The 12,462-nt window shown below is 38.7% G+C and overlaps 1 protein-coding gene across 3 annotated transcripts in view; it reads left to right on the top strand.

Annotated features, from left to right (window-relative positions):
- Positions 1–12,462, top strand: part of ctnnd2a (catenin (cadherin-associated protein), delta 2a) — a 249,594-nt gene that overhangs the window by 154,783 nt on the left and 82,349 nt on the right. For all 3 annotated transcript variants that reach the window (XM_063483875.1, XM_063483876.1, XM_063483874.1), the window contains exon 13: positions 11,700–11,832. In XM_063483875.1, coding sequence (XP_063339945.1) covers positions 11,700–11,832 — 133 coding nt within the window. The remainder of the gene's footprint in view (positions 1–11,699; positions 11,833–12,462) is intronic.

Below are 12,462 nucleotides of genomic sequence, written 5' to 3'. Positions count from 1 at the left end.
ATTTGTCAAAGCTAAAGCCTGAACCTTGCAGAATTGTATCAATATTAGATACAAATAAATTTAATCCAATCTATGTTCATTCTGTTGAAATAAATGTCATTGTAGGGTAAAGGACTATTTATTGGTTCACTTACTGTGTACCTTTAATATTTGTAACAGTAACCAATAATGATAAGTGTTCAGTCAGTCCAAAAACAAAATGGGGAAAAAAAAGAAAATCAACGAGAAGGCAATATTTTGGCAATTTCAAATACAGGTTTTTGCCTCATTGTTTTATGTCAAACAAGCTGTCAGAGCTGTCAAGCTAGGTCATAATTTCACTCCTATTCCATCATGGGTTTTGCTTTCATGCCAGCAATCGTTTTGCAAGGATGGGTGAACTTGCGGAAAATAAAAGTTTTCTTACCAAATTATACCATTTCAGAGGATTCAGTCATCTGCATCATTGAAATGTTGCTGACTGAATATCATGAAGAAAATCAACCCCAAACCTCAGATCACATGAATGAGAGAGGTGGAAAATAAAATATCACTGCTGTCATCTATATTCCTCTATGGAAGGAGTCACACTTTCTATAGTTTTTGTGTATGCTGCTGTGAAATCTCGTGTTTTTTCTCTTTTATTTTATTGTATCTCTATAGCACCTTTCTGATTTTATAGAACACACGACACACTTTGTGTTCAGTTGACCCAGAGTGAATAAAGCATGCACTCTGTCATATTGTTTGACCCCAGATATGTTGGAGCTTCAGCTTGGTGATGTTTCTATTGCTCAGCTCTGTTCCTTATTTCTCTCTTGCCTCAATCCCCATTTTATTTGAAGTGGATGACTGCTTTTAGCCTCACTTAATCCGTTTTTTGTGTGTATGTGTGTGTGCGTGAGAGAGAGAAAGTGAAGTCTTGAGGAGTTGTGTTGCTTTATGGTGCACAAACATACTAGGAAAATGTCAAAAATCTTTAAATGCAGACTCAATTTTGAGACATATTTCCTTTTTATCTTCATTTCAGACATTACTCTAACATCGATATCACAAGCGCAACAATTTGTTTCTAATCATTCTAATCCTTTGTATCATCGTCTCAGCTCTCCAGCTCCTTCGTGATCTTCTTACATATGATCTGATATGATCTGATGTCGTGCATGTCAAAATGTACAGTGGTGAAAAGCCAGTTAGAAGTCATTGGTTATATCAGTTTTAGATGCAGAGTTCACAATAGTGAAATCATGTTATGTTTGTCATTGTCGTAATTATTTATTTGATCATGTTTTAAACCATTTTACTCATATTTTTTCATTAATGTCTTCTACTCCTATCCTAATGCTATCATTTCCACAGTCAGCCTCATTATCTGCCCGCTCGCTCTGTTGTTTTTAAGCCGATCTTTCTCTTTTTTTCTCTTTCTTTTTTTTTTTAGCAAATCCTGAAGTGATAGCACTCTGTGTTGCATTATTGCTCCATTGAGATCTAATGAGAATAGCAGGTGGATAAACTAATCACTGGTTTATTAGTTTTTCTCTGCTGATTGCACTCTTTCCCTCTCACACAAATACAAAACTGCTGCACACAAAACAGCACTGAAATATTAACATGCAAACACCCAAACTTATACAGTGCGCAAGGAGGATATAGTCACCTTGAGGTGAACTGTAGGGCAAATAAAGAATTAACCAGTAATGCTGGGATAAGAACTAAAATAAAATAAAATTTCACTTCTTTATATTTCTCATCAAATGATTTTTTTAAAGTAGTCCTGATCAGTAGTTCTCCAGACTTTCTGAAGGTCCTTCAGAGTTTTTCTTTGAACATTGGCTGCTTTTTCACTCATTTTAAGTCTAGTCCTCATACCTGAATATTTTCGGATGAACAAAAGCTCCAAAGCTGTGCGATGTCCTTCAAGAAGTCTAGAGAACTATTCCTGAAGACTACTTAAAAGAAAACAAGAAATCTTGCAGACAAATAGTTCAGACTATACTGAATAATAAAGGCAGTGATACCAAATAAGACTTTCAAGCTTGTTAAAGTTGTACAAACTTTTTTTTTCTTATATCAATTTCCATGCAAGTTTGCATATGTTTCAATAAAGCTCTGCACCTGTTTCCCATTTTCCAACCCAACTTTCAGCATAGTTTTTGCATGTGACTATAATGATTGTGTGTAACTCAAAATTGTGCACAAACACTTCCGATATAGATAGAAGTCTGAAGCCACTGAAGCACTTCAAATTTCCAATTTATAATTTATCATTCTCTATGCTTTTAGTTCAGATTTAACTTTCTCATCACAACCAACCCTCCCTATGATAGCAGAGAGTGTATTCAAAAACGGAGTGATAAGAGAAAGAGGACAGAGAGAAAGAAACATAAGATGTTTAAGTACTGATGTAAATGTAGAGTGTGGTGGGTGGTTTGAAGGATGCACATGCTTGTGTGTTTCTGTAACTTAGAGAGAGTGCAGGGGGAAATTACAGACAGAAGAATTTGTTTGTGTGTGTGCATGTGTGTGTGTGCGTGCGTGTGTGTACATCTGAGTGGATCTGCCAAGTCATCTCACTTGTTTAATGTCAGGGCAGGTCTCTGACCTCTACAGTAAGTGTCTGGTTGTGTAATGTGAATCTGGTAGTGGAAGAATGCATTTACACACTCACCTTTTTCTCTCTCACACACACTTTCACAGAGCACAGTTGTGTATCATGACTTTAGAGGGCATTGCATTGAATCACATTCATATCCTGAAGACTTAGAGTAACTGTAACAATACCTAGTACCTGACTGACCTCAGCCTACTGTGAATGTAACCTTAAACTAACTTTGAAATGCTTAAAATGTAATGATTTACATACTGTCATCCCACTAATGTGACTGTGCAAACAACATTTTTATGTCTTACACACGTGACAAAGATAGTTTCGCAAGTGAATCAACACACATTTAAATGTTAATATTGTTAATATTTTGTTTGACCTTAGTGTGATAGCTACATGGCAAAATAATATTGGATAATTTGTGGCTGGTTAACACACATAGACATATGAACTGACACTGTGACACCTTCATTAGCGATAAGGCATGAAGGTACATTTGCTGGACATGGACACACACTCACACATCTGCACGGACGAGCATCCTCATTAGCATCATGGCAAAAAAAAAAAAATAGTCCACCCATCCTGTTTGTTATTCAGTGGCAAGAGCATGATTGCAAATCAGGAGACAATTTTTCCAGCAGGCTCTTGTTCGTCCACCAGCTTAATCCTGTGCCTACACTTTGAATCTCTGAGTATCATGGATTGGGATTTGATTGGTCAATTTTGTTCACTTTTGGTTGTATCATGGCAGAAGTTGGAGTGGCAGTTCTCAGTGTTATCAGACATAATTGCAGTGCAGTCTGTTGACAGTTGGTCACTGATATCAACCCTTTCATCAAGCTGTAAAAAAAAAGAGAAAAAGAAAAACAACAATACAGTCTAAAGAAGGCTTGGTTTACTCACCTTAAATCAGGGTACTCAAACTAATCACACAGAAACTTTAATCAGCTTTAATGGGGTTTAATGATGATGTTCAGAGTAGTACACTGACCTTTGAAGAGGCGGAAGTGAATAGATAATTTTTCTGTAGAGCTTGGTAAATTAGTACAAATGGTGAAGAGTGATATTGCAAATCAGCCATTGGATGGTTGGTCCCAGCAGGAGAAAAAAACATTAAAAGCAAATATCAGTGATAATTTTTCATACATTTATTTATTTAAAAACACACACAGATACACTTAACATAGCACTATGTTAGAATAATATACTGTTTATTAATGATGAATGTAGTCACTCTTGTATCACCATGTTGACTGGCACCATATTAGCTTTTTGAAACAATTTGTGATGAGTGAAATGTGTGAATCTGATGGAGAAATAATAACAATAATAATAATAATAAGACACTACATACTCATGTTGTCGTAGCGTGCCAATTATAAGGAAAACCTCACGACTGCTTACATGACCTTACTGTAAACATACCCTGCTTTATTGTCCCATTTGACTGTAATTAGAAGCATAATTTAAAAATAACACCAGATTTTGCAAAATAAGACTTTAAATATCAGCAGAGACCAGTGACTTGTTTTTGTTTGTTTGCTCGTAACCAAAGCAGGAATACTCTGCTGACCATTAGAAAAAACCAGATTTAACATGCTTTGTTTGTTCCAATTTACTTCCATCTTTTACATACAGTCTGTGGTTAGATTGTATATCACAGTACAACAATATCGTTATCCAATTGGAAAAGTGTCATGAGGGTATCAGATTAAGGCTGACTCCTGGTTTGGATACAGTACAATACACAGCTCAATCTTAATGAGCGTGGTGCGATACAGTGTAATGGTCTAGGTCACCTCAGCATCTACTGGCCCATTTAATGAATGTTTGACTGAGAGTATGTTTCACTGGTCTATTGTTTGGCTGTGTAAACATCCAGTAATTGCACCCTGCAACGGGGGAATAGTACCACCGGGCTGAAAATTACCGATCAGCAAATGCGGGATAATGGCCGTGTGAACATGTGTGTATTTTTTCCTCTTTGTAGTTATGAGGGAGCGTATATTTGTGTATTCAAAGACACACAAACATGCATGTGCTATCTGCAAGTGCACACTTGTGTGGTTATGTCTTGCGTGCATTGATGTTTGCGTGCGTGTGAGCGCTCTCCTTTGTTCACTTACAGTGTGTGTGTAATACGCTGTGCACGTGCATGAGTGCACGCCCTTTTCTGGGCGTGTAAATAAATGAACACCTGTCTGTCAGCCTAATGCCCTATTCGATTATGCCTCCGATTCTGTGTGTTCAGCTAATTGCAAGGACTTGTGCTGGCGTTTGTGTTTTCCTTACCCTGGCAAATCGCTCTGTGGCCCTGCACACTAATGTTCCCCTTCAACAACCTCACCCATGCAAACTTCACAAACACATATCTGCAAGCACACAGTCTCTCCCAGTTGACATTTTCTACATTTTAATTTTCAAGTGGCCATACTTATCCAGATCAAATTACAAAAAGAGAGCAAAGTGTAAAAACACTCTACTATTGTAATCTGCTCTAAATAAGCGACTTATTTAACCATGCAGCAGAAACATTTAGTGGACAGCGATACACTGAAAGAACAAAGAAAATAAACAGCATAAACACCATCGTTCTTACTGTATCTGAATGCTCCTTCGATACAGTTCTTTTATTAGAATTATAGATGAAGCGCACTGTCTAACCTGAAAATCGTTAAGGATTTTGATGACAATCTTGCTGTTCACCATACTTTAATTAATTACTGTAACATTACTTAGTCTCTACAGACTCTTAATCTTAATTTTTGCTATTTTAGTTTCATAAAAAACTTACAAAATAAAGTGTACACTTATATTTGTGATTTGTTTCAAACTATACATTCATCACTAGCTGTTTTCCCATCATTATTTGTTTCTCTGTTCCATGCAAGGTGAGCTGGTCTCACTCAGCAATGCTCATTCTTCTTACTTAATTCTTTGCTCAGTCCTATTCAACCTCCTGAGCCCCAGACTCCCAGCTGGAAGATGCCATAGAGAAAGCATATTGATTTTTCTTGTCATCTGATGGTTGCTGCATGAAACAAAGAAAGGAAGAAAAAAAAAAAACTCCAGACAGAGAGAAGGAGAGTGATACACAGGTGTGGCGGTATGTGGAGACAAAGGGAAGGAAAGGAGCTCGAGAAAAACCACACGTAGCTCCAACTGTAGAGATGAGCTGGAGAAAAGTAGTAATCTTTTCATTCTTATGTCCATACTTATTATTATCTGCATTGGATTTTCCTGCTCTTATTCATGGTCTCCTATTTTGTGCTCCTATCTCCATTTCTTCCTGTCTTTGTATGGAATTAATGGCTCACTTTTCTGTTTTCATGAATAGAGGTGAAATGTGATTACGAGAGCCATTTCCATTTGCCCATCAGTAACCGAGGAGCAGAAGGCAAGAAGTAGGGGGATGGTGACGCACAATAAAGTGTTTTTATTGTAGCTGACTCATGGCAGATTTTTTTGCTTCTGTTTATTTCTGCATTGGCTTCATTTTAGGCTCAGTCCATCTATCTCTATCCATTCATTTGTCATTTCAGCTGTTATGGGCTTCAACCTTTCTCTTCCCCCACCTTTCATTGATCCCATTTGCTGGAGCTGTGGCTTTTGTTTGGTTCTTCCAGGTCTACACAGAGAATTTTTTAGCAGGCAAGAAGAACGTGGGCAAAACACATTATATTGCCTAGAGCCATTAAAGGCCAGGGGAGAACACAAACGTTCTGATTCTGTAGAAAGTGCTGTGGTTTTAAAAGGTCTATGTCAACTGCTCCTAAGGCCACGTGGTCTTTTACAGTATGTTTTTTATTGATTTTTATTGGCTAACTAGTAAATCCACACACTTACAGATATGAGTTTCATGTGATTACCTCAGGGCTGTCTCAATCGAGACAGAATTACTTTTGTGGAAATTTTGTACGATTATATGTTACTTTGCACATGTTTGTACATGAGATGTGATTCATATGTTGTTTCTTTTTTCAATTTCTGTTGTCGTGTATTCTAATAATAATGAACAACAAAGAAGAAATCAATTATGAGTTGGAGCATTTCAGGGATGTTATATATATATTGATTCTTCATTTAAACTGAAGAGGAATAGGTGCATCCTAATGATCCTAATACGGGCATCTGATAGCGGTATAAAGCACAACATATGCTGAAAGTTGAAAGTTCCTGTTTCTGTTGGACGAGGACAAGGGCATCCCGAAACTTTCCCACGTATTTCTAGCTTACCTCTCGATATAGGGACGTTTCCAGGGTGACTCCACGCAGAGTCACACTCATTATGAATCGGGCCATATGCTCAGCCCAAGAGTCAGCACAGGTGCGTGGCAATCACCGATCATGCTGCATGCTGCTGGGAATAAGGAACAAAAAATGTCAGAACAAAAAGTGACACTTGAGGTTTGTTCACATTCAATTAGCTCGTTAATGTTAAACAAACAAACAGAAAACTGACTTAGAACATGAAGTAGGACATGAACCTGACTGAGTGCCATCTAAGCACGCTGGGAGAGCGTCTGAAGTCCACACTGTAGTAAAACAAAACCTGGTCAGTAAATGTAATCTGGGCAACTTGATTTTTTGTTTGGCTGACACATATTTTAGTTCAGTCATCTTAAATAGATCTAAATAAGCTAATGCAAGTATCTTGTAATATTATATAACTTGACCATGATGATTTAACCTACTGAGGTAAACATTAGGTTGATATAAATATGTTTATAATACATACACCATAAATTATTGTCCCTGTTTATCAGTACCATCTTTTGCACATGAGGTGAATCTTCCTCCGTGGCTGTGTACCAAAGAGAAACATAAATGTAACTTTGCAGCATTTGTCAGTAGTTCACATCAGCAGTGCTGGCTATTTTCCCTGGATAGCATCTTCATTAAGTTGCACTTAATTAAAAGACCTGCCATTGAACTAAGAGCCACTGTTTGTGCATCTCTCACATGCAGCCTATTCGGGCATCTGTTTGTCTATCGAACTGCTGAAGTCTTTTTTTTTTTTTAATTATTATTTACCTTGGGTAGTACACTCTGTGCTGAGGAGCACTTTTTTACACACACAGATTGATGCAAAATGCATAAAATAACACCTCTCTTAGTTCAGTTCTGAGGACAATAATACTTACTCACACTTAAGTATCTACATTTTTTACCACTCTTTTAGGCTTTTGACAGCCATTGGCAGTCAACAGGAAAATATTAAAATGAAAAAGACAGGAAGAAGATAGTCTGGTCTACTAAAATGCTAAATAATTTGATCTTCAGTGTTGAAGAGAATACCATTTGCTCCCCAAACCAATAGCCAACCTTATTCAGGTCCTTCATAGTAACTGCTTTTTCTCTCTTCTCTCTCCTACACTACTCCCTCCCTCTGCCCTCCCTCTGTCTTAACACAGTGATGAAGATTGATGTTCAGGTCCTAATTAGCATCTGCTTTAGTATGCACACTGCCAGTTTGTCCATTCCTGACCCTCGAATCAGTTAACAGACATGACAGGCCTTGTCCAATCAGATTAAGGCCAGAGGGACAGACTTCCTGTGTGGAGCTGTCACTCTAGATGCACTGTGGGCACAGCTGATGGATGTGATTTGGGCTAGGAGACCCAAATCATTTCAAAATTGTGTAAAACATCATGCATCGTATTAGGTTGTGCAGACAGATGAATAAGATTAACTACAACACCACGACAGTGTGCTGTAAATGCCCTCAAATGGGATAGAAGTGTTAATAAATGAAAGTGACATGATGTGACAGCTTGTTGATCTTAAACCATAAACATTTTAGTCCTAGTTGAATTTGCAACACTTTTGAAAACAGGTGTCAGGCTCTGAAGTGTTTCAATATTGCAACCGTCAATTTGTGGATCTCTTTGCATTACTTAATTTCTCCAACTCATTTATTTCCCCTCATATAGCATCAGCCAATCCGTGTGAAAGTCAACATTGTCGAGCATATTGTGTTATAGTGTGTGTGTGTATGTGTGAATACTGTCTATCAATGGCCAAGATGGGATTTCAGACTGAAGTTCAACTGTCTCATGAGACCTAGACATGAAAAGAGAGAGAGAGATGAAGAGAGGTTTAAAAGAAAGAAAGAAATCCTTTGATAGTCCTTGTATTTTCATGTGTTGTACTCTTCTCTCACACTTTGCCTCCCTCAAATGTATGTCTGTGTGCATGTTCGTTTATGTGTGTGTGCATCAAAGCCCTACCATCACACAGCAGTCTTTTCCTTTGTCCCAGTTATATCACTCTGTCTCTGCCTCCGCCCTTCCTTCCCTTGCCACCTGCCTTTTTCATAGTCATGTCATACTGCTCTCCTGCCATACCTAGTGATTCCATTGAAAATATTTCACTGCAACACACCCCCGCATGCCTCAAGAAATGGCAAAGTAACCTCTCTAACCAGGAACATGAAACTCTGTGCTGCAGCAGTGACACCTAATTTATTCCCCTACCCACTGGTGTGTCATATCAAAAACACACAGCCCGGGTATAAAAGAGCAAAGTCCACAAATTGTTCTGTGTGGCATTTATTACCACACAAAGCAAAAAAATAATAAAAACTTAACATAAAGAATATGGCACATAAGTGGCAACATATTGTGGTGCAGATTCCTTAAAAGCTGTGTGGGTATTTAATGTGGCTTTTGCAGTTATGTTGGTACCGCGTCTTTGATCCGTTTTCACTTTTCCAGGCTGTATTCCCCTCTGTTTCCATCCTGCTGTTTCACATCATTGGCACGTTGCCTTGTGGTGCATCTACCAGGGCTATGGCTCTCATTAGCACCTGTGTTGACATGACTGGCATCTCATCTGTTGTTTTCCTCTTTCTCCATCTTTTTTCTTTTTTCCTATTTTTCCTTTCCTGTCAGCTTCCTCTCGCTTGTTGTACTCACAGTTGCCCCCAAATGCTCAGTGTTTCCCCCCCTAACTTTCACTCCTTATCCTGCCTCTCGGTTTCGCTTCTCTATCCTTCTTCCTTCTGCTCTGTTCCTCTCACTGTCTCTCCCTACCAGGGGTTTTTAATTAATGGCGAGCCATGATGCTTATCTTATCAGCAGATCACTCTGCTTTCTATTAACTACACTGACAGAACTGGGAGGCTGTAGGGGGATGGATGACACACACTCTCATACACATACAGTGACATAGCATATAGTCAGATACATATATATGGCGTCAGTACACTGAAGTATAGACACAAATGAATATATATGCACTTGCCATTACACTCATGCATACAAACAGACATGGAAGCAACAAGGGCCTCATAAACACACATCATGATCTTAATCTTGCCACACACCCTTACACACATAAACAAACTGCCCTGATGGTATCTCACTGTGTGATTTAAGGAACGTTGTTTGGGGGTCTCTCCTCCTAAATCCCCTAAATGCCTTGGGAATCCCTCCCTCTTCCTCCTTCTCTCTATCTGTCCTCTACCTCCCTCCTTCAGTCCTGCTTTCCAGCTGAATGAACACTTATCATTCGGCAGATAAACAGCCGTCCATGCTGGAGCTTGCTTTATCTTTGAGAGCCATGTTTACTCCCCGTGAATGCTCTGCTTTCCACAGATGTTTCATAGACTGCATTCACTTGATCCGACAGAGATGAGCGCTGTGTCGAGGCTTCATTTTCTGCTGCAAAAACTATGGATGCACACACAATCTTCTACCCCATCAGGTTTAACTCCCCAGGCAGGTCAATTGTCCCATATTTACCACATTTTCATGTTTGGGTCGGCTGAGCTAGGAGGCACAATAAATCAGCAGTTTGCACGATAGCTTGATGGGGATTACGGTGAGACACAGTTTGCCACAGAACAGTAAGCATGAAGGCAGAAACAACAAAATCAATCCTCAAACATCATGATCGATGGGAGCCGCAAAATTTCAACATAGGTTTTCGTCAGATTGCATTGAGAGTTGGCAGTTTTCTGAAAGCACGGAGAGAAAGAAGCAACAGAGAAACAGTTTACAAAGTGGTTATTGGAGAAAACATTACTGTGGATTGAGGCGGCACATGCTCGTGCACGAGCGTAGACATATCCAGTCGCCCACACTTTCACGCACACTCATAATTTCCTCATTTGGGGGGCCATAGCAAAACAATTATCAGAGGGGGATAATACAATAAAGGAGACCATTTCCTGTGTATTACCGAGGGACAAAACATTTATTTCACTTTGTCTAGTGTGTTCATGAGAGTATAAACTTCCAGTGGTGGAAAGTATAGGAAATAACTCAAACTGCAGACAGCAAGCAGGCAGCAGAAATGCTGTGCTGTGCAGTTCGCAACACTTTTTGATTCTTTTTATAAGCTTTCTAAAAATTTCTCTGCGTGCATCGCTTCATGCTTCTGCCGAAATCCTCTTTATTTGTATTAACTCGTATTTTGTCGCATCCATAAAAATTTACAAATAAGCTGTTGCCCTTCAGCTTGACCTTCATCATGATAATCCCTAGCATCCTCACATTTGCTGGTTACCTCTCAAAAAATTGTAACACATGGTTGCTATGACAATGCTCCAAACCATCCATCTGAAAAACATTGAAAAGGTTTCAAAGATTTACAGTTATTCTAAGGAAATCCAACTTGTCTTTTATTACGCTAAAATGCTAATACCATCTGTGGTAGATTTTGATCCATTTATTCAAGTTTTCATGATTGCCACGTGCTTAGCCTTGTGGCCTTATCTTTACTTTCTCTCATTTCCTGAACTTGTGTTGGATTGAAATGACGATATTTCAGCAAATTGGGCATTCAGCAGGTGATCTGTGTCATTTTTGTTCCACTGTGTTGCTTAGTTTCTAAAGCCTTCTCCCATTAGAAGTGAGTTTTCTTGTACTGAAAACAGAGCAGAGTGGATTTTGACATTTAAATCTCTCTTTTATTCATGCTCTGCCTTTGGATCCATCTGACTTTCTCTTTATATTCCGCATTAACGTTGACATGCATGGTTGAATATCTGTTGCTGAAAAAAAGTCTCTGATTTTATTGAACTACTTTTAGGTAATATTTTTATTTCAGTGAGAAACTTTGTTAACCTGCTGAAGGAATAAACGTGTCTCTGTATGTCATTCTGCAGAGAGTTTGGGTGGAGAGATCCAGAGTTGCCAGAGGTGATCCAGATGTTACAGCACCAGTTCCCATCGGTGCAGTCCAATGCTGCAGCCTACCTACAGCATCTCTGTTTTGGAGACAACAAGATCAAAGCTGAGGTTTGTGTATACGCGTGCGTGCATGTATGTCCTTGTCTGTGTCTATCAGTGTGTCGCGCAGGTTTAGTATTATGTGAGAATTTGATTAAAATCAGTGTTGCAAAGAAAGGAATGATTGTAACTTTTATAATGAAAGCCATCAAAATATGCATTTAAAAAAACAGGTGAATACTTTTTGACTAGAAGATGCTGTCAAAACTATTCAGAGGAAAGCTTTTGAGAAATAGTGCAATAGCTAACCAGTTTCACACTGATGTTCTGCTTGATAAAGCTTGCCACAATCACCATTCTTAAGATGTGCATTCTACTGACTTGTATTTATTGAGGCAATGAAGCTCAATTAGTCCCGAAGCAGCAGGTTTGCCTCTCAAAACTAATTTTGCGGTGAAGCCCCTTTGAAACACTCTAATAAACCCTTTAATAAAGCTAGTGGCAATCTAAAACAGTGGCATTGGCACATGCAGATGCATTCAAATCCGCATCTCTTCCCTCAACAGACACAAATTCACACACCCCTCCACAGTCTACAGTACCTCAGAATCAATTTACAAGTACACGCGGTTGAGAACATTGACATTTTTTTTCTATATGAAATTAATTTCAGTGGAAACAGTCAATAGCTGCAACTGC

This window comes from Pelmatolapia mariae, linkage group LG9, assembly GCF_036321145.2.
Source record: "Pelmatolapia mariae isolate MD_Pm_ZW linkage group LG9, Pm_UMD_F_2, whole genome shotgun sequence".
Lineage (NCBI taxonomy): Eukaryota > Metazoa > Chordata > Actinopteri > Cichliformes > Cichlidae > Pelmatolapia > Pelmatolapia mariae.
This window is presented reverse-complemented; position numbering and strand designations above follow the sequence as displayed.